This window comes from Mobula hypostoma, chromosome 1 (genome assembly GCF_963921235.1).
Source record: "Mobula hypostoma chromosome 1, sMobHyp1.1, whole genome shotgun sequence".
NCBI lineage: Eukaryota > Metazoa > Chordata > Chondrichthyes > Myliobatiformes > Myliobatidae > Mobula > Mobula hypostoma.
The window spans coordinates 145571409-145595080 of record NC_086097.1 but is presented as its reverse complement, the minus strand read 5'-3'; the positions used below and the strand labels follow the sequence as shown (position 1 = coordinate 145595080).

At 39.0% G+C, this 23672-nt stretch overlaps 1 protein-coding gene across 2 annotated transcripts in view; it reads right to left on the bottom strand.

Moving 5' to 3' along the window:
- scap (SREBF chaperone) overlaps positions 1 to 23672 on the bottom strand; it is a 125940-nt gene that overhangs the window by 19645 nt on the left and 82623 nt on the right. For both annotated transcript variants that reach the window (XM_063057486.1, XM_063057479.1), the window contains 6 exons: positions 17837 to 17935; positions 14814 to 15056; positions 12800 to 13245; positions 12093 to 12308; positions 9025 to 9226; positions 1531 to 1646 (listed from right to left, as the gene is read on the bottom strand). In XM_063057486.1, the coding sequence (XP_062913556.1) occupies positions 1531 to 1646; positions 9025 to 9226; positions 12093 to 12308; positions 12800 to 13245; positions 14814 to 15056; positions 17837 to 17935 (1322 nt within the window). The remainder of the gene's footprint in view (positions 1 to 1530; positions 1647 to 9024; positions 9227 to 12092; positions 12309 to 12799; positions 13246 to 14813; positions 15057 to 17836; positions 17936 to 23672) is intronic.

Below are 23672 nucleotides of genomic sequence, written 5' to 3'. Positions count from 1 at the left end.
TCAGGGAACATCATATAAAGCTTAAACACTGGTCTCTTAGGATAGTAATGAGGAGATTTTCTTTAAGTAGAGGCTTGGAAATCTGAGGGTTATGGGTGCTTGGTTATCGAGAATATTCAAAATTGAGATCAATAAGATTTTTGTGCACTCACAGAATATAGGAATGAGGTGCCACTGTAGCGTAATGGTTAGCCTGATGCTATTACAGCTTGAGATGTTAGAATTTAGAGTTCAATTCCAGCGTCCTCTGTAAGAAGTTTGTCTGTCCTCCTCACAGAATGTGTGGGTTTCCCACGGGTGCTCCAGATTCCTCCCACAGTCCAAAGACATACCAGGTAGGTTAATTAGTCATTGTAAATTGTCTCGTGATGAGGCTAAGATTAAATCAGAGTTGTCAGGGGTTGCTGGGCTGGTAAAGTTCGTAGGGCCAAGGGGCCTACACTGCACTGTATTGCTGAATAAAATAAATAAAATAAAACAGAAAGGTGGAAGAGGCACCTAATCCTAACGATGGGCCACACCACTGTTGTAGCATCTGCCAGTCACACAGCATGGAAACAGACCCTTCAATCCTTCAGTGTCTGTACTAATTGTCAAGCCACATTTCCATTATCCTTCAAGGACATTCACCTACACACCAAGGGCAATTTGCAGCGGGCAATTAATCTACCAACCTGGATGTCTTTAGGATGGGGGCACTCAGCAACAGGGAAAACCCAAACTCTATTTCTACACAGAAAACAGCAGATCCAGCTGCATCACTGTGTCACATTTGTCTGCTACTATTTCTTATGCTCGTGTTCCTTTGTTCTGTATGGAAATGTGGTTGCTTTAAAATATGTAATATATAAACAAAATATTTTATTTACAAAACAATAATTGCATACATTAAACAAAAGGTATGCTCCCTTACAAAGTAATAGTGCTATGATTAAATACTAATGTATTTTGGAAGAAGCACCTAATCCATGATCATTACCATGTAAAAACATAAAAGCAAATTCAACCAACTTAATCAACTTGTAATCAGTTCGTTAATAAGTTTGGAGCTAGATTTTGTTTCTGTAGGAACTCTATTACTTGTAGAAACACAATTGCTGACCTACTAAACTTGCTCACAACATTTAGTTCCTGTTGGATGTCCCTTGTAAATCATTCTACTTTCTGTACCTCTTGGATGTAAAGTGCTTTCTGGTGGGGGGGGGGGGGTGACATGGTGTGGCCACACAAGACAGACTGCAGATGCTGGCAATCTGGAGCAACACAAAAAATGCTGGAGGAACTCAGCAGTTCAGGTCCTTAAGGGTCTTGACCCAAAGTGTCAACTGTCCATTTCCCTCCATAGATTCTGTCTGACCCATTAAGTTCCTCCAGCATTCTGAGTGTTGCATCATGGTGTGGAATTCTGTTTGGCAAATTATATACTCCTACTTTGTCTGCAGCAATGTACCAAGTGCAAAACTTCCTAATTGTGAGAAGATTCATATGGAAACCTGAGATTTAATGGTAGAACTCTGAGTTAATAAATACCTTGAGTTTGATATGATGGTCAGACAATCACCAGTTTGTGCATCCCACACTCTGATCTGTCCAGAGAGGCAGGAACTGACTAACAACATCCCATCACTGGCCAAGCATTCAATATCCTAGGGGACAAAAAGCAATTAAGGAAAGAAATGTTAAATGATGCATTAGGGGGAACTTTGAGGATAAAGCTAACAGTGTTAAGGCATGTACAAGTTTTAAGTGTTTTTCGATGAACTTTATATCTCTACTTATACTGCCAAATGCAATACTTTCATGTACAGAGCCTATATAAAGTATTCATCCCTGCCCTTGGAAGTTTTCATGTTTTATTGTTTTGCAACATTGAATCACAGTGGATTTAATCTGGCTATTATGACACTGATCAACAGAAAAAAGACTTGTTCATGTCAAAGTGAAAACAGAGCTCTACAAAGTGATCCAAATTAATTACAAATATAAAACACAAAGTAATTGACTGCATAAGTATTCAGCCCCTTTACTATGACACACCAAGTCATCACTGATGCGCCCAGTTGGCTTTAGCAGTCACTTAATTAGTTATACAGAGATCTGCTTTTGGAGACCTGCGTGTAGTCAAGGCATTTCATCTGATTTTAGTAAAAATCACCTGTATCTGGAAGGTCCAACTGCTGGTGAGTCACTATCCTGGCAAAACTACACCATGAAGGCAAAAGAACACGCCAAGCAACTCCACAATAAGGTTATTGAAAAGCACAAGTCAGGAGGTGCAAGAAAATTTCCAAGTCACTGAATATCCCTTGGAGTACAGTTAAGTCAATCATCAAGAAATGGAAAAAATATCACACAGCTCTAAAACTGCCTGGATGAGGCCGCCCTCAAACACTGAGTGACTGTGCAAGAAGGGAAATAGTGAGGGAGGCCACCAAGAGAGCGATGACAACCTCGAAATAGTTTCAAGCTTCAGAGGATGAGATGGGAGAGGCTGCACATAGAACAACTGTTGCCCAGGATGCTTCACCAGTTGCAGCTTTATGGGAGAGTGGCAAAGAAAGCCACTGTTGGGAAAAAAAAATCACATGAAATCTCAGCTAGAGTTTGTCAGACAACATGTGGGAGACCGAAGTCAGTTGGAAGAAGGTTCTATGCTCTGATGAAACCAAAATTAAGCTTTTTAGTCATCAGACTAAATGTCGTATTTGGTGAAAGCCAAACACCACATAGCATCAAAGACACACCATTCCTACTGTGAAACATGGTGGTGACTGCTTCATGCTGTAGGGGACGTTTCACTGCAGCAGGCCCGGGAAGGCTTGTGAAGATAGAGGGTAAAATTAATGCAGCAAAATACAGGGAAATCCTGGAGCAAAACCTGATGTAGTTTGCAAGAGAACTGCGACTTGGAAGATGATTTGTTTTTCAGCAAGACAATGGCTTCAAGCATAAAGCCAAAGCGACACAGGAATGGCTTTAAAAGCAACAAAGTTAATGTCCTGGAGTGGCCAAGTCAGAGACCAAACCTCAATACAATCAAGAACTTGTGGCTGGACTTGGAAAGGGCTGTTCACTTACAATCCCCATGCAATCTGACAGAGCTTGAGTAGTTTTGTAAAGAATGGGGAAAATTACAGTGTCCAGACATGCAAAGCTGATAGAGACCTAGTCACACAGACTCAAGGCTGTTATTGCTGCCAAAAGTGCATCTACTAAATACTGACCTGATGGGATGAATACATATGCAATCAATCATTCTGTGTTTTATATTTGTAATTCATTTAGCTCACTTTGGATTTTTTTTCACTTTGACACAAAAGAGTCTTTTTCTGTTGGTCAAAAACTTTATTCAATCCACTGTGATTCAATGTTGTAAAACAGTAAAACACAAACACTTGCGGGGGAGGGGGGGGTGTGGTTTGAATACTTTTTATAGGCCCTGTAATTCAAGCATTTTTTGTCTTTAGTTTAAGTCAGTTCTAAAGCTCCAATGACAACTATTATGATTGCACTGCAACAATTTTGGTAGCAAAATCCAAAACACATAAAAGTACCACATGAATCTGGGTTAATGAGTTGAATTAATATTACTTCCGCATGGTCTTCTTAAAATACTGATCTATTCATATTAAATTTGTAGTAATAATTTCATGCTTTTAGTTAAGCTAGTATATTGCATGGTTAAGCTAATCTTAAAAATGCAACAACTCTGAAATTTTTGAAACAGAATTAAATAAACCAGGTCATATACAGTATGTGCGTTAGAATGTAAAAAGTGCCCACAAAATATGCCAAATTGTTTTAAAAATTTAAAGGTTTTAAATGTTCTTAACAGAATCAATTTTTCACCCTTACCCAGTCTGGCAGACAAAGGCCATGAAACATCCAGCAGTTTAGACATGGAGTTGCAAGAAAAAGCTTGTAACCTTTTGCAGTTACCTGGTTTTCTGCGTTAATTACTCATAAAATGTGGTCTGATCTTCATTGAAGTCACAATAATAGACAAACACAATCTGCCTAATTGTACTTCTCATGGCTTCATTGAACATATTGTTTAATCATTCACAATCAGGCTGGAAAAAACACATGAACCCTTGTATTTAATAACTAGTAGAACCTCCTTTAGCAGCAATAACCTCCACCAAACATTTCCTGTAGTTGCTGATCAGACCTGCACAAACGGCGAGGAGGAATTTTAGCCACAGCATCTCACTTGGGTTAAGGTCTGGACTCATTCCAAAACACAAATTTTCTTCTTTTTAAACCATTCTGTTTTTGATTTACTCTTGTGTTTCAGATCATGGCTTTGTGGCATCATCTGAATTCTATTAAGCTTCAGGTGACAGAATGCTACCCTGATATTCGCCTGTAAAATCTCTTGATACATTTTTGAATTAATTGTTGCCACAACAATTGCAAGCTGTCCCAAACCAGGATGCTCCATCCACCATGCTTCACAACTGGGCTGAGATTTTGGTGTTGGTGTATAGTGCCCTTTTCCCTCCAAACATAGCAATGTGCATTTCTGCCAAGAAGTTCAACATCTATCTCATCTGTCACAGAACATTGCCCCAGAAGTGTTGCGGAACATCCAGGTGGTCTTCTGCAAGCTTGAAAAGTGCAGCAATCTTTTTTTTTGAAGGGCAGTGGCTTCCTCTGTAGTGTCTTCCATGAAAGCCAGTCTTGTTCAATGTCTTTCTTATAGTGGACACATGAACAGAAACTTTAGCAAGTTCTAAAGATTTCTGCAGGTATTTTGCTGTTAGTTTCTTTTTCACTTCCTTCAGCATTGCACGTTGTGCTCTTGGTGTGATCTTTGCAGGACACCCACTCCTAAGGAGAGTAGCAACAGTACTGAATTTCCTCCATTTGTAGACAAATTCTTACTGTGGACCGATGAACATGCGGGTCTTTAGAAATGCTTTTGTAGCCTTTTCCAGCTTCATGCATCTCTACAATTCTTCTTCTAAGGTCCTCTGAAAGTTGTTTTGATAGAGGCATGATGTACATAAACAGACCTTTCTTGAGAAGAGCAGGCTCTGTCAGTAACCTGACATTGTGCATCTTTTTTTTTAATAGGGTAGGACACCTGACTCCAATTAGCTTTTGTCGAAGGCATTACCCCAGAGGTTCACATGTTTTTTGAAGCTAGACTGTGATTGTTTAAATGGTGTACTCAGTATCGATGAGAAGTAGTACAACTGTTTGTGTGTTATTAGTTTAGGCAGATTGTTTGTCTACAATTGTGACTTAGATGAAGATCAGATCATATTTTATTAGTAATTAATGCAGAAAACCAGGTAATTGCAAATGATTCACAAAGTTTTTCTTACGACGATACATTAAAAGCAAGAGGCAACTAGGGAGAGGATATGACCAATCAAGGACAAGAGACAATTTATGACTGGAGCCAGAAGTGGGCAAGGTATCAACCAAGTGCTTCGCATCAGAATTCACCAAGAGATAGGACACTGAAGTCAGTTAGATCACAGAGGTATGCTCATATTCTGGAGCCAGTTGATACCCACATGGAGGTGGTGAGGGGGCTCTTGAAGAACATTAAAGTGACAAAATTCCCAAGACCACATGGCATCTATTGAAAAACAAGAGAGGAGCTTGCTGGGACTTTAACAGATATCTTTGTATCGTCTTTAGTCACTAGCATTGTCTCAGAGTACTGGATAATGGCCAATGTTGTTTCTCTGCTTAGGAAGGGCAATAAAAACTAACCAGGAAATCACATCCCTACATGTGGAAAATCATAGTCATATTAGGCACAGCTTCAGAGGAAGTCATGTCTTACAAATTGGATTGGGTTTTCCTCAGGAGGGGATGAAGATGATTGATTATAGTTGATAGTAGAGCAGTGTACACACAGTGGCCATTTTATTAGATACATCTGCTCATAAGTGCAAATATCTCATCAGTTAATCGTGTAGCAGCAAAAAGGCATAAAAGCATGCAGACTTGGCCAAGAGGTTCGGTTGTTGTTCAGATCAAACATCAGAATGGGGAAGAAATGTGACCTCAGTGACTTTGACTATGGTTTAATTGTTAGTGTCAGACGGAGTGATTTACGTATCTCAGAAACTGCTGATCTAAGATTTTCACAGACAACAGTCTGTAGAGTTTACACAGAATGGTGTGAAAAACAAAAATCATCTAGTGAGTGGCAGTTGTGTGGGCAAAAATGTCTTATTATTAAGAGGTCAGAGAATGTTAACAAATTTCTCGACACATGCCGGTGATAATAAACTTGATTCTGATTCTGAAGAATAGCCTGATTGGTTCACACTGACAGGAAGGTGGCAGTAACTCAAATAACCATGCATTACCACAGTGGTGAGCAGAAGAACATCTCTGAATTCACTACACGTCAAACCTTAAACTGGATGAGCTACAGCAACAGGAGACCACACTGGGTTCCACTCCTGCACCTAATAAAGTGCCACTGAGTGTATACTATATGCATAGTCTTTAGTAAACCTTTTAACAAGGTACTCTGATTTAGAAGATTAAAAAACTCGCAGCACTTGATATCCATGGAAACTTGGCAGCTGTATTAGTCTTTGGTTAGGCCACATTTAGAGTACTGTGTGCGGTCCTGGTCACTGCATTACAGGAAGAATGCGGTGAGGGTACTGAAGAGATTCACCAGGGTGTTGAATGGATTAGTGAAAATTATCTAAAAGGAGAGGCTGGACAACTTTCAATTGTTTCAAATGAGGTACTGAATGTTGAGGAGTGATAGAAGTATATAAGATAATGAGAAGTATATTAGGGTAGAAAGTCAATGAGCTTTCTCAATGAAAGATTATCAAATATTTGAGAGCACAGCCTTAAGGCGAGAGGGGGAAAGTTTAGTAAGATTTACAATACAAGTTTTATTTTTCAGAAAATGGTAGGTAACTGGAATGCACTGGCAGGGGAAGTGGTGGCAGCAGACAATAGCAAATTTTAAGGGGCATTTAGACAGAGACATGAACAGACAGGGAAATGGAGATGTATCTATGTTAACTTTTAATGCTCCTTGAGATAATCTAGCTAACAGGACACCGACATGTATCACAAGAGAATTTGAATACAAGAGAGCAGTTTGCCTTAAATGTAGAGTCCAGGTGAGACCACGGAGGGAACATTATATACAGATCTGGTCTACTTAATGAAGGAGGGATTTCTTTATAAAAGAAGTGCAGCAAAGCTTCACTGGAAAACAAGATTTGCAGCATGATGAGAGATAAGGTACACCAAATTAAGCACTTTTCAATCTGAAAGAACGAGAGATAATGCCATTGAAACCTACAATATTCTTAAGGTGCTTGACAAAAATAAATTGAAAGTTGATTTTCCTGTTGGAAGCCAGAAGCAGCAGTCAAATTTTCAAAACAGAGGTTGAATTATTCAGGCTGGGAATGAGGAGACATTTCTTCCAGAGAATAGTGGATCTTTGGATTTCTCCAAGAGATCCATGAAGCTCTGTTGTTGAATATTTTCAAGACAAATATTGATAGATTTTTTAGTAATTAAGGGATAAGGGGCTCGTGTAGCAAAAATCAAAGAAGAATTTAAGTTATTTTGAAGAAGCTAGTGCCAAATGCAAACTCAGTAGCTTGCAGCAAAATTATAATTGGTTGTAATTTGGATTGCATACAAAACCAATGGACAAAAATCATTCAGTTGATGAGGAAAGAGAAACAGTAGCATTCTGATATGTCACTTATCCATTCTGGGACAACAATAGATTGGACACTGCAATGAACTTTGCCAAACACAAATAGCTTCACATGACAATTTGACCAATGTGAAGTATATGTGCACTTAAATTGAATCATCACATTTCTAATAAATACCTCAGTGCTTCACAAATGATGAGGCACTTTGAAATGAGTTGTTATTGAGTCATGGGTTCTCTTGCAAAGAAGCTTTGCTTTTAATTCACTCATAAAGTCACTGGCCACAATGCTTTTTCTCCATAAGGCAATGCTGAGCCAGCCAATGTTCTGCACCATGCTGCCTGGTAGGGATGTTGAGGATTTCAACCAGGTAAAAATTGTTGAATATATTTACAGGGCAGGAGTGACAGTATTAGCACAAGGAAACAAATAATTTGGACATGGTGCTATTGACATGCATGCATTTTTATTGTCCTTCTAGACAGAAGAAATCACAGGTTTCAGAGGTCTACAGAATCTCGGTAAATAGTTGCAACAGATCTTCCACATAATATTTTCTGTGGCCAGAGGCCAGCTAGTGAATCTGAACTACTACATTTGATAATCTGCTCTTATGGTGGGCAGAAAAAGTCATTTTGTAGGAAATTCAGCATCAATAAGACACTTATATACTTGAATTTTCTAAACTTGCCTGGATGAATGAACTTTAATAACACTCCTTTAGGGAGTCTGCAAGTGAGGCATTTGCCACAGAATAGTGGCTGCAGAATTTACGTGGTCACTCCATTTGCTTTTTACTCAATGGGGTCCCCACCATACAATGGTAGGAGTGTTCAACAATGATGATAACCATTAAATGTGATAAAAAAAGAAATTTTAGATACTTTGTAAATTCATTTTCAGGTCTCACTGGTAAGGCCAACATTTATTTGCCATCCTTAATTTCCTTTGAGAAGGTGATAGTGAGATGCTTCTTTTGAATTTGTGTAGTCTCTCTGATTAGGTCCTCTCGTGTTTTGAGAATGATTTCCTGAAATAAGAGCAGTGTAAATGTGTCTTGTCACCTGGCAGACAATACCTGAATGCTATCCATGGCTTGCTGCATGTGTTCATGGACTGTTCCATGATTTGAATAAAACTAAATAGTTGTCTAAGCTATTTCAAAAGGTCAAGTGGTTTCAGGTCAGGTTTTTTTTTTAATCTAGCTGAGTTTAAATTCCTTCTAATCTCCAGGGCATTAGTCTGGGAGTTTGGATTATAAACTCAGTGGCATTACCATAATGTCAATGTTGGGTTAATATCAAGATCACAGCCTGTATTAGGATACACTGGTTATCAAATGTCCACTCACCATTAAATGTCCCTTCAAAATTAGTGGCAAGGTTTCACTGATGGGTGGTGAGTAACCATAGTCATCACAGGGTAGGTCTCCGCGTCGCCTTCGCCCATGAGAAAGACCACCCTGGCCATAAGTTTTTGGACAGAACACTTTATACAAGCAGAAGAGCAAAATTACAAGGAGGACTCCAGATGCCAGCCCAAGTGCTCCAACTCTACAAGACAGAATAAAGCAAAATCCAAATTAAAATAAAATTTCGGTAAGTGATTCAGTCATTACTAGTGGTCGACATTTTTTTCACTTAATGTCAGCAAATTTAAAACAAACATTAATATTCGACACATTATTGTACCAACAAGAAGAGCATTGGCCTTGTGCCTGCTGGAGTGCACAAAGTACTTTTATTGCTAAGCTAACTGCAATCACCCACAAGTTGTATCAATCTAACTAATTGAATCAATTTGTTAGAGTTCCTTACCACTTAGAAAATGCAAAATTGGAAAGTCATTTCACTTACAAAAGCCTAAAACGTCAAATAACAAAGTGTTATAATAGGACCTCAATTTATTGAGTAAAACGTTTTGTCAAGGATACGGCCATAGCCTACTAACCACTCCTAGGATATGATGGTAGTGCTCGAGCAGTGAAGGCATCCAACTGCTACACCCTTGTTTGGTGGGATATAGGGATGAATGTGAAAAGTACAAACCATATGCTAGTTATGAATGTTTATAATCAAATGTGGGCCCTGACTGAAAATAAGCAAGAATTTGTTAAAAGCAAATCAGGTTTAACATCTTGACCAAGCTGAAATAAGACAGGCGTAATGAGCTGCATCAACTTCCAAAAATTGCTCAATAGAGTATTTTGCCATAGACCTGTTTTTAACTGAAAATACAGAGAGCAATAGGGAATATACTGGCATTAGTGCAAAGGAACTTGAGATGAATGAAGAATGGTTTGTTGTTGGTGGATAAGACAGCCGAGCAGCTCAATCTTACTGAATGGTGGAGCAGCCTTGAAGGAACAAATTATCTTACTTTTGCTCGCACTTTCGATGTGCAGCCAATGTACTCTTGCTTACACTTTCAATGGGGGTGCAATGTTAGGAAGTTACCGATAAACTTTTGTAAATACCTTAACAATTTTATTTCTAATTCTAGCATCATACTTTTAAGAAACGCTCAGAAAAAAAATTAGGGATAAGGGGTGAAAGGTGTTAGCAACCTAAAATGCATTAAGGTGAAGCTGTTCAAATCAGGTGAGGTTGAATAGAGGAGGTCAGGGTTCAAAATCATAGCTTTCATAATGATCACAAATAAGGAAAAACATTTTCAGTGGCATAGGTCAGAAAACAGAATACTTAAATTGATTAAAGAACAAAGAATATCTGTTCCTGCTGATACACCAACACTCCATTAAGTCACAGAATGCTATAGCACAGAAAAAGGCCCTTCAGCCCATTTAGACCATGCCAAATTATTAATCTGCCAATCCCATCGATCTGCACCAGGACCATAGCACTCCATACCCCACCCATTCATGTATCCATCCAAATTTCTCTTAACTATTGAAATTGAACCTGCATCCACCACTTCAGATGGCAGCTCAATCAACACCCTCACCGCCCTGAGTAAAGAAACTCTCCTTAAATATTTCACCTTTCACCCTTAACCAATGACCTCTATTTCTAGTCTTGCACAACCTCAGTGGACAAAGTCTGCTTACATCAATCATATGCTGACATGATGGGCAATTCCTACATAGGATGTGATTTCATCCACTTATTATCATAGCCAGACTACTGAACTTATGACACACATTCAACTTAATAAAACTTGCATACTTCATACTTTATTGTCACCTAACAATTGATACTAGAACGTACAATCATCACACGATATTTCAGTCTGCGCTTCCCGCTCCCTGGATTACAAATATTAAATATTAAAAATAGTAAAAATTAGTAAATATTAAAATTTAAATTATAAATCATAAATAGAAAATAGAAAAATGGAAAGTAAGGAAATGCAAAAAAACCGAGAGGCAGGTCCGGATATTTGGAGGGTACGGCCCAGATCCGGGTCAGGATCCGTTCAGCAGTCTTATCACAGTTGGAAAGAAGCTGTTCCCAAATCTGGCCGTACGAGTCTTCAAGCTCCTGAGCCTTCTCCCAGAGGGAAGAGGGACGAAAAGTGTGTTGGCTGGGTGGGTCGTGTCCTTGATTATCCTGGCAGCACTGCTCCGACAGCATGCGGTGTAAAGTGAGTCCAAGGACGGAAGATTGGTTTGTGTGATGTGCTATGCCGTGTTCACGATCTTCTGCAGCTTCTTTCGGTCTTGGACAGGACAACTTCCATACCAGGTTGTGATGCACCCTAGAAGAATGCTTTCTACGGTGCATCTATAAAAATTAGTGAGGGTTTTAGGGGACAGGCCAAATTTCTTTAGTTTTCTCAGGAAGTAAAGGCGCTGGTGGGCCTTCCTGGCAGTGAACTCTGCCTGGTTGGACCAAATCAGATCATTTGTGATATAGATCCCGAGGAACTTAAAGCTTTTGACCTGTTCCAGTTGCGCACCACCAATGTAAATTGGGTCGTGCGGTCTGCTACTCCTCCTGAAATCAACAACCAATTCCCTCGTCTTGCTGACGTTGAGGGATAGGTTATTATCTTTGCACCATGCCACCAGGTTCTTAATTTCCTCTCTGTACTCAAACTCATCACTACCCGAGATACGGCCTACAATTGTTGCGTCATCAGCAAATTTATATATTGAGTTCGATGGAAACCTGGCTACACAATCATGGGTGTACAGTGAGTACAGCAGAGGGCTGAGTACACAGCTCTTTGGGGCACCGGTGCTCAGAGTGATTGTAGAGGAGAGCTTGTCCCCTGTTTTTACAGCCTGGGTCCTGTCTGTGAGGATATGCTGAAAACCAGGGATCACAGCTACAATATGCCATTACACCATACACAAAACCAATCCTAGTATTGTGTATATGTAGTTTGGCTTAAAACATAATTTTAATTAATTAACCATAACAGTGACAATTGTAATTAAGATCTCCAAGAATTTACTTGTAAAGTGTGATGTCCAAATGAACATGTGGCTTGGAGGAAGAATGCTGCTTATTTGGATCATTTGCCCTGTCTCCATTGATGTTTCTTGTCTCTCCGTAATCTGCTGGGAACATGGAATGGTATCGCTTTGCATCTTGAGGGTGTCTTGCATCCAGAGCATCTTGCAGACTCAGATGGAAGGAGACTGGGATGATGGGAAGAATACTGACATATCTGTTAAATATATAAACATCAGTTAAACATGGAATCTGTTCCAAAAATAGTAGGTGGCTTCATACATTCACTATAATCCTAATTTTTTTTTTAGCAGGACAACTATTAGAGGTGAAAAATTCACTCTGGCAAACCCTGCAAGAACAAGCAGGATCGTGTTAAAAAAGCAGTTAACTATGGCTGTTAAAACAAATCAGTTTGATGCAATGAATGTTATTTATTGTGCTATATTATTGTCTTACTCAATTATGTTTGAAATTATCAGCCTTACTCCAGGCTCTTGAGAAAAAATACATTACCAAAACATCCACCTCCATTTAACACATCCTTGCAAATGCTGAAACATTTCTTGGACCTTAGATTTTGCTACAGCATTTCATGTTCCTTTAGAATATTGATTTTATTCAAATTTATTTCAATATTGCCTTGAAAAATTAGCATCCTACTACATAGACAATATTAGCACAAATGATGACTCCAGTTCTACTTACTTCCTTGCCAAAGTGTTATTGTAATAACTGAAGAGTGTTGGCCAATGTCGGAAAGAAAGCTTCCGCCACATCTCCTCATCTTGCGCTCCCCATGTAATTTCCACTTTGAAATCATTTTCCTGGTGACCGGCCTCACTATGGACCTGCTCCTTGCCATCATCATTTATACGTTCAGGAGAGATCATGGGTGAAGCTTCCAGAGGATTGAAGCTCTTGCTCTGATCTGTGTCATGTGACTGGTTCTCCAGTGCTGGGCTTACATCTGATGGGAAGCCAGGCAAACCATCCTTAGTATCTCCCCTTTGGAAAACACCTGGCGGTACTGCAATGGATGCCAGGCCATTCTCTCCAAGTGGGCTCTGCTCAGTCACCTGTGCTGTTAGAAGTGTCCCAAGGCCAGCAGGATCAGTGTATACAAGGATCCCAATCCATATGACAGTCCCCGCCTCAAAAAGAGCAATCAGAAAAAGGTATTCAAATCCACTCAGAAATGTAATAATGCACCTGAAATTAGATATTCTTTAATACAGCATATCTGTTTCACCATAAAGAACTCCTGATACAGTTTAACTATAAAATTAACAAATATAGAAATTGTTTTAAGCATACAAGCAAATGTACTAATTAAGAGCAAGATTAAGCCACTGATTTCCTCAACCCTGCACTGCCGTAAAATAAGATTGTGGCTGTTTTGATTGGAACTTTTAACTTAGTATTGTTCCATGCAATCTTTCGTCCTGTTAGACAGCAAAAATCTGTGTTAAAATATTGAAAAATCCAAAGAGCTGCTACCACTTGTTGAGGAAGAAAGTTTCAAAGACCTATTTGTAGGTTTTTTTCACCTCTTTTTATTTTAAATGAATGATCTTTATCTTTTTTTTAAAAAGCAATCCCAATTTCTAGATTCCCCAAAAGAGAATTCATCCCGCCTGCATCCATCCTGACGACCTTATCCAATTAACCGAGTCACCTTTTACACTTCTAAACTCCAGTGGATACATGCCTAGCCTACTGAACCTGTCCTCATAGAACAACCTACACATTCCAGCAAAATTCTAGAAGCAGCATTTAGATGGGAAATTCATCTTTCGTTGAGGTGGAATTCTAAGCATGAAAGAAAAATATATTCTTTCTGAATTGTTAATTTTGAATCACTCAGGAGATATTACAAATCTTACCTAAAGATCACCTCCAAAAATAAAAGTAGGAATTTTGATTATAAGTTCTACCTCCCAATTTGAAGCTTTCTGACATATGAACAAATGATTGACAAAACTCAGATGCATTTTAAGGATAGGAATGGATTGGTAGTAGATACATTGAGTGGCCGCTTATTAGGTACCTCCAGGCCTTCTGCTGCTGTGGACCATTCACTTCATAGTTCAACATGCTGCGCATTCAGAGATGGTCTCCTGTACACCACTGTTGTAACACGTTGTTATTTGAGTTACTGTCGCTTTCCTGTTAGCCTGAACCAGTCTGGCCATTCTCCTCTTACCTCTGTCATTAACAGGATGATTTTGCTCATAGAACTGCCACTCATTGGATGTTTTTTTGTTTTTCACACCATTCTCTGTAATCTCTAGAGACTACTGTATGAAACTCCCAAGAATTCAGCAGTTTCTGATATACTCAAACCACCCTGTCTGGCACCAACAATCATTCCATGGTCAAAGTCACATAGATCACATTTCTTCCCCATTCTGATATTTGGTCTGAACAAATGAACCTCTTGGCTATGTCTGTATGTTTTTACACACTGAGCTGCTGACACGATTGGCTGATTAGATATTTACAATATTAGCATATGTACAGATTTACCTAACAAAGTGGCCAATAAGTGTATACTTTTCTATATATTATTTGTGCTTATACTTTAAAAGTCCACTTACATTCTCTCAAATTTTCTCTGTAATTCCCACATATCTGAAAGCAACCCAGGAGGCTGCACACTGAACTCAACAAATCTCTGTAATTAAATCACACATATGCACCATATTGAGAATTTTCCTACCATGATAATCCTCTGTGCAAGTCGTGTCCTAGCTAAGAAATAAACTACTCTCAGTCTCTTCGGTAGCCGCAGGTTTCTAAAAGAAGAAGGTTGCAGGGAGATGGTATAAGGAGCTGAAGGCTGCATTGTAGGCTGTCGCTCGAATCTCTTCTGCCTCGGAACTGACTTGGAATGAGGCAATCTCATTTGTTCAGAGATTTCTTGCATAGCTTCTGCAGGAAGGCGCTTATTTAAGTCAGCAAGCTAATAGGAAATATGGAAGTCAGAAAACTGAACAATTAGTACAATTTTTTTTATGCCATCTTCTCTCAGTATTCATTACTCACCTGGTGTAACATCTAAACAGAACTCTACAACTAGATTATATTTTAAATAACAACAGACAATTCCAATGCAAATTCTTGATGTCAACAGCCTATTTTTGCCTATAGGTCAGCTTTTATTCGAACTGCTAATCAAATTATACTATTTAATCTATTATTTGCACTGTACTTATCTCCCCTGGTCTTTGTAAACAATTTACAAATTGTACTTTAAGTCTTATTGCCTGGCATCAAGATATGTATTGACATAGGAGAACAAGCAGAAAAAATATAACATACAAGCAGAAATATATTAAGGGATAATGTAAGCTGTATCTCAACAGGCCTGAAGTGCTAACAATATTGCACAATATGACACAAGTTTAATTAAGAAATGGAATACATGCACATCAGCAACAGAACTAAGGAAATAACAAACTAGGGTATTTCTATTACAGTGGCAAGATTCACAGCCAGTGCTTGTTTTTTTGACTTCACACATCCAGAAGCCCGCTATAGACAGCTGCAAGAAAAACCCTTTTCAATTAACCTGATTTTCTTCATTAATTACTTATAAAATGTGGTCATGGGTCACTGGATGAATCATGGGGGAAGCAAGGGATAAACGGTTAAGATATGAAGATAAGGTACAAAGATCAGACTTGTATTCTTTTCAAGATTTCAAGATTTACATATTGGATGGGATGGACAGACAAGATCTTTTTCTTAAAGTTAGGTAGCAAAAAACAATGAAATATAAATTATACTTTATTGTCGCCAAACAATTGATACTAGAGCGTACAATCATCACAGCGATATTTGATTCTGCGCTTCGTGCTCCCTGGTGCACAAATCAATAGTAAATATTAAAAATATAAATTATAAATCATAAATAGAAAATAGAAAATAGAAAAATGGAAAGTAAGGTAGTTCAAAAAAAACCGAGAGGCATGTCTGGATATTTGGAGGGTACGGCCCAGATCCGGGTCCGTTCAGCAGTCTTATCACAGTTGAAAAGAAGCTGTTCCCAAATCTGGCCGTATGAGTCTTCAAGCTCCTGAGCCTTCTCCCGGAGGGAAGAGGGACGAAAAGTGTGTTGGTTGGGTGGGTCGTGCCCTTGATTATCCTGGCAGCACTGCTCCAACAGCGTGTGGTGTAAAGTGAGTCCAAGGATGGAAGATTGGTTTGTGTGACGTGCTGGGTTGTATTCACGATCTTCTGCAGCTTCTTCTGGTCTTGGACAGGACGACTTCGATACCAGGTTGTAATGCGCCCCAGAAGACTGCTTTCTACGGTGCATCTATAAAAATTAGTGAGGGTTTGAGGGGACAGGCCAAATTTCTTTAGCTTCCTCAGGAAGTAAAGGCGCTGGTGGGCCTTCTTGGCAGTGGACTCTGCTTGGTTGGACCAAGTCAGGTCATTTGTGATATTGACCCCGAGGAACTTAAAGCTTTTGACCTGTTCCACTTGCACACCACCAATGTAAATGGGGTGGTGCGGTCTGCTACTCCTTCTGAAGTCAACAACCAATTCCTTCCTCTTGCTGACATTGAGGGATAGGTTATTGTCTTCGCACCATGCCACCAAGTTCTTAATTTCCTCTCTGTACTCAAACTCATCATTACCCGAGATACAGCCTACAATTGTGGTGTCATCAGCAAACTTGTATATTGAGTTCGATGGAAACTTAGCTATACAATCATGGGTGTACAGTGAGTACAGCAGGGAGCTAAGTACACAGCCTTGTGGGGCACCGGTGCTCAGAGTGATTGACGAGGAGAGCTTGTCCCCTGTTTTTACAGCCTGGGTCCTGTCTGTGAGGAAGTTGAAGATCCAGCTGCAGATCTGAGTGCTAAGGCCCAGATTCCGGAGCTTAGGAATCAGTTTATTTGGAATGATGGTATTAAAGGCAGAGCTGTAGTCAATGAAAAGGAGCTTTACATATGTGTCTTTACTCTCCAGGTGTACTAAGGAGTAATGTAGGGCCAGAGAAATGGCATCTGCCGTTGACCTGTTGCTCCGGTAGGCGAATTGCAAAGTGTCGAGGTTGACCAGTAGGCTGTGCTTGATGTGCGCCAAAACCAATCTCTCGAAGCACTTCATAGCAATTGATGCCAGAGCCACAGGTCAACAGTCATTCAGGCATGCCACCTTGCTCTTCTTCGGCACCGGGATTGTCGTTGCCTTCTTAAAACACGAGGGGATCTTAGACTGAAGCCAGGAGCAGTTGAAAATGTCAGGAAACACTCCAGCTAGCTCACTTGCACAGGCCAGGAGATCCCGTCCCGGGACACCATCTGGGCCTGTCGCCTTCCTTGTAATTAAGACTTTGCATAGCGATGTCAGGAACTAACTCTTCCACTGTAAAAAATTGAAATCCATGCTCCAAACATATATCAGATCATGTCAACAGAAATTTTTGAAATTGAGATTGATCAATTTTTGTTGGGCAAGTTCATTATGGATAAGAGAACCAATGTAGACAGATGGAGTTAGGATTCAGCAAAGATTTAAATGAATGATAAGGCAGGTTCTAAGTAATGAGTGGCCAATGACTAGTTCCTTGTTTAAGAGGAACTGGCAAGTAATGGACATGGAAAATTCCAGGTCTTGGAGCCTCAGGCTTCCAATTGTAAACCAATATGCTATCATTGTGTTTAAGATAACATTCCAGAGTTTGAGAGAGAGAATAAAATTAAATTCAATCATATTAAATATTACCTCCATGCGGCGGATATCGATGGACAATACTGTTGTAAAGAAACACATCTGCAGAAAGAAATCCGAAACGAGTCCAACCACAGCAAATAGGCAAAATTCCTGTAAGAAATTTTGAGAGGGGTGGGGAAAGTTCACAAAACAAAAAACAAGGTCAATAAATGCTACAGGTGCAGACATTTCATAAAATACGAAATCAGAAATAGAAGAGGAATAACAGCAAATTGAACAAAACAAATTTTTTTTATTAAAAATGTACTCTCAATTAGTTTTTATAATTACATTCTGGTGGAATGATTTACACATAATTACCTTACAAATTAACAAGGTCACTATATATTACATTTTCAGATCTGGCTTTCAGTTTGATCTACTAAAGACTAGTTAAATTGGGTTTATCTTAGTTCTTACTGTATGCATTGTTTCCTAATCCCTAAAAGACCCAACATTTAAAAATTAAATTTACCAGTTATAATTTAGAAATGGAAATAGAAAAGAGGCAAATACAAGATTTATCTCAAAAGCTCCTAATCCAATTATGCATTTCACACACACTTCACTTTCCTAAATGTCTGTTTTCTCAAAGAGAAATAGAAAATGCTGAAACTATTCAGCGGATTAGGCAGCATCTGCGAGAGAAAATAAAACCTGAGATGATATTTCAGGTCATCAAAACTAAGAAATGTGAGAAACTGAGTATATTTACGGTGCCTATAAAAATATTTACCCCCCCCCCACCTTGAAGCTTTCATGTTTTATTGTTTTACAAGATTGAATCATAGTGGATTTAATTTGGCTTTTTTTGGACACTGATCAACAGAAAAAGACTTTTTCGTGTCAAAATAAAAACAGATCTCTACAAATATAAAACACAAAATAATATACTGTTAAGGGTTCATCCCCTTTAGTATGACACACCAAATCATCACTGCTGTAGTTAATCTGTTTTAGAAGTCAGATAATTTGTTAAATAGAGATCATTCGTGTGCAGTCAAGGTGTTTCAATTGATTGTGGTAAAAATACACCTGTATCTGGAAGGTCCAGCTGCTAGTAAATCAGTATCCTGGTGGAAAACTACACCATGAAGACGAAAAAACATTCCAAGTAACTCTGCAAAAAGGTTATTGAAAAGCACAAGTCAGGAGGGAGGTGCAAGAAAATTTCCAAGTCACTGAATACCCCTTTGGAGTACAGTTAAGTCAATGTAAAGAACATGGCACAGCTGTATATGCCTAGAGCAGGCCATCCTCAAAAACTGAGTGATAGTGCGAGAAGGGGACGACTAAGGGAGGACACCAAGAAACCTATGACAACTCTGGAGGAGTTACAAGTTTGCTGAGATAGGAGACCGACTGTGCTTCTTCCACCAGCATTTTGTGTGTTTTGCTTGAATTTCCAGCATCTGCAGATTTCCTCGTGTTTGCTTCACCAGTTGCTACTTTATGAGAAAATGGCAAAGAAAAAGCCACTGTTGAAAAAAATTGACATGAAAGTTTGGCTAGTTTGCCAGAAGGCATGTGGGAGACTCTGAAGTCACCTGGAAGATAGTTCTATGGTATGATTACTTTTTTTCCAAAAATACTTTATTCAGAAATATTACAAAATAAAGTTATTTATATAAAAAAAACATTCGTTGACTCTGAGTCCATATTCAAATGAAAGATGTCTACAATAAATTGTTCGTTGACTCTCAAACCTTAGTCAAGAATTAAGACTTAGTTACAATAAAATTTTCTATGGTATGATGAAACCAAAATAGAGCATTTAGTCTGGTGACCAAAAAGCTCAATTTGGCGCAAGCCAACCGCACATCATCAAAAACACACCATCCCTACCGTGAAGCATGGTGGTGGCTATATCATGCTGTGAGGATGATTCACTGCAGCAGGCCTTCGAAGGCTTGTGAAAGTAGAGTGTAAAATGAATGCAGCAAAACAATGACTCCAAACATAAAGCCTGGAATGGCTTAACGGAAATGGCTTAAAAACAACTAAGTTAATGTCCTGGAGTGGTCAAGTCAGAGTCCAGACCTCAATCCAATTGAGAATTTGTGGCTGGACTTGAAAAGGGTTGTTTACTCATGATTCCCATGCAATTTGACAGAGCTTGAGCAGTTTCGTAAAGAAGAATGGGGAAAGTTACAGTGTCCAGATGTGCAAAGCTACCCACACAGACTCAAGGCTATGATTGCTGTCAAAGATGCATCTACTAAATACTGACTTGAAAGGGGTAAGTAATTATGCAACCAATGATTTTCTGTTTAATAATTGTAATAAATTTAGACCTACTTGTAGAAATTTGTTTTCACTTTGACACGAAAGAGTCATTTTTCTGTTGATCAGTGTCAAAAAATTAAATCCACTGTGATTCAATGGTGCAAAACAATATGAAAACATCCCAGGGTGGGGGTTGAATACTTTTTATAGGCACTATGAATTGTAATGAAGAATGAGAGTGGGGTGAAGCAGTAGAGGTGATGAAACTTTCAAGTTCTACACAATAGCAGCACCACTATACTCAGCAATGTACCAGGAAAACAGTGAGGAACAGCTTTTAGGAATAGTAGCTGTTTATTGTTTATACATGACATAGTTTCGACTTGGTTTAGCAGCAGAAAGCAGTGCTGAAAAGATTAAAAACTTCAATTACCTTATTTAAGAGGTGTTTCCACTGTAACTATTGAAAATCTATCAATCAACTGAGACAGATATCCAAGCAGCAAGGGGTAGACAGCTGAAATACTGTTAATCTGCCAGCAGGGGGAGGGACTATAAAAGCAGGCTGAGATCAAAGGAGATTTTGCAGTTTTCACTGACCGTGGTAGTGAGATTTTACCTTGAAAGTGGACTTCTCAGCCATGGAGTTATCACAGCCAGAACAGGGGTTTTGGGTAGTGGAGAGGCATTACAGTGAGCCATAGAATTACGGAGTCAGAGAAGGTAAGTTGGTCAATCATCAGATTTTGGTATGTGGACTATTGAGACATGAAGTGCAATCAGAGAAGTGAACTGCTCATTCAGCAGGAGTCATGTCTCATTTTATCACTAGCAGACTGACACCTGAAATGCTCATGCTATATGCAGGGCCTGGCTTGAAGAAAGGAGGAGTAGAGGAATAGGGAAGGGTAACCTTGTGTCAACTGTACTTTAACATTATTGTAATGTCTCAACCTCCAAGGGCATTTCATTACAGTACAAGGAATTGTAATTTACCATAATAAATGTCAGGACTTCTGTACAATTGGTGATAATATTACAAGCTTGTTGTATATTAAAAGGTAAAGGAAGACTCCAATCCTATATGACTCCATACTCCCAACTTCACAAAATGTATTCAGATGATTAAACTTGCCAAGATAATTTTCTATTTTCTTAACTATATTTAGACTCCACCTTAGCTAGAAGGACTCTCAACTATGTAACATTTCCCACACTTCTCATCCTCCCTTGTCCCACCCAGATGAAGAGTAGAACTCTGATAACCCAACAACTTCCACATTCAACAGATCATTCAGTGTGATGTTTGCCACTTTCAGTACATTGCTGTCACCAACACAAAAATCTTTGCCACTCCTTCCAGTAAACTAAAAGGACTATTTCCTCTGTGACTCACTGGTTCACCCTTCTATCTCCACCAACACCCTCTCCCCTTGTTGTGGCTTTTTCTCATGCAATCACAAGAGATGTAACATCTGTTCTTTTACCTCTTCCCTTCCTACTATCCGAGGACTCAAACACTTCTCCGGGTGAAGCAGCAATTCAAATGTACTCCTTCCAATTTAGTGTACTGCATTCAATGCTCATGATGTGGTCTCCTCTACAATGGAGAAATCAAACAGATTGGGTGACTATCTTGCACAGAACCTCTGTTTATCCACAAAATTACTGAGCTTCCAGTTGTCTACCATTTTTACTCCCCAAACTACACTGACATATCCTTAGCCTCTACAACAAAGGCCAACGTAAGCTTCGGAAACATCTCACCTGCAATGGCTAATTTTTCTTTCGGAGCTTACCTCTTAAAAAGCCTCATTATGAATCATAGCGAATTAACCATAAACCAAGTTTGTAGAAAACCAGGTTACAACCAATGTAAACATGAGGAAATCTGCAGATGCTGGAATTTCAAGCAACACACAAAAATTGCTGGTGGATGCAGCAGGCCAGGCAGCATCTATAGGAAGAGGTACAGTCGATGTCTCGGCTCGAAATGTTGACTGTACCTCTTCCTATAGATGCTGCCTGGCCTGCTGCGTTCACCAGCAATTTTTATGTGTGTTGCTTACAACCAATGCGTCCACTATACAATGAATGAAAAAAATCAAAAACCTTGAGATTCTGAAAGTTTGAAATAAACATAGAAAATGCTGGAAGCACAAAGAAACGGAAGTTAATGTTTTAAGTTTGAGGTCCTTTATCAGACAGAGAGTGGCTCAGAGCTTTTAATCTCCATCCCATTCCTATTCTGAATTATCGGTCTGTACCTTCTACACTGTTACAACAAAACTAAATGCAAGCTTTAATTATAGGACCTAAATCTGCCTGGGCACATTCTGAACTCAATATCAACTTCTCCAGTTTAAGCAACTTGCTCTTTTTTCTGTATCAGAACCAGCTATTTCTGGCAGCTGTGATTTTGGCTCATGTTTCCTTTCTCAATTAATATAACTCAAACTGCTGGGCAGGCCCTACTGCTCTGCTCTTAACAATACATAACACAGATACAGAAGCGCAATTAGATTCTAACTACCAGGTTAATCTATTTGTTCTCACCAATCAGAGATATTCCCTTTGTGATTCATCCCGTCCCGACTTTTTCAGCAACTAAAAATTAACTTTTCTTTCTTATTCAATGCAGATGAAGGCTCTCGGGCCCTCAATGTTATTGTTTTCCTTTCTGCAGATGCTGCCTGCCTGTTGATGTTTTTCCAGTATTTTCTGCTTTTATGTCCACTATACAGAACCACATAGCTGAACTTGAATTCTCGAATCTAAGTTTAAGAGATGTTAAGATGGACAAAAAATTGCTACAGGGTCAATATGCACTACCTCCAGTTTTGGTGGCGGCAGAATGAATCAGGCTTCTGGGGAAATAGGATGGTTTTTTACATGTTGCTTATGTTTTAAATAATCATTCTGCTTTTAAATACAGATATGTTTCCCAGTCCTCAGAAAATAAAGTGGCTGAAAGCAGGCAAGGCAGTGCTGAAAAAGGTGAGACCTTTTGTCATGAAGAATACATCTCCCAGGCCAGGCTATCAAGAAAACGTCAAACCACAGCAAATTCTGATCTCACCAACTATCATCTGGACTCTATCTTGACCAATACTTGTCTCACCCCAGCAATCAGATCATTTCCATATTCTTCTGCACCTCTCTTTCCCATTGTATATTCCCTTATATCCCCTTCTGAAGGCTTCAATGGTAAGTGGACATTAGGCATATTAATTTCTCAATCTACATCGCAAAGATCTCATCATTATCACGTTGCCGTTTGAGGCAATTTGCCATAAGCAGATTTATTACACAGTGATTATACTTCAGAAATATTTCACTGGTTATAAATTAAAGGAAACAACCAGAAGCAGTGATAGGTACTATAGAAATCTCCCCTTATTGCGTTAACTCCAGGTGGTGTATATTTTTTTGAACATCAGGTCACTGACATAAAATAAAAATGCCTAATTATCTAATCTTAACAAAAATCTAAGAACATTGATAATTTTACAATGGCCTCCCATTTAGTGATACCTACACCCAACCACACTCCTCCCAAGCATCTATCTATTAGGGAGCTATGCAATCATGGATTAATTAAAATGAGAACCAGTCTTTCAGG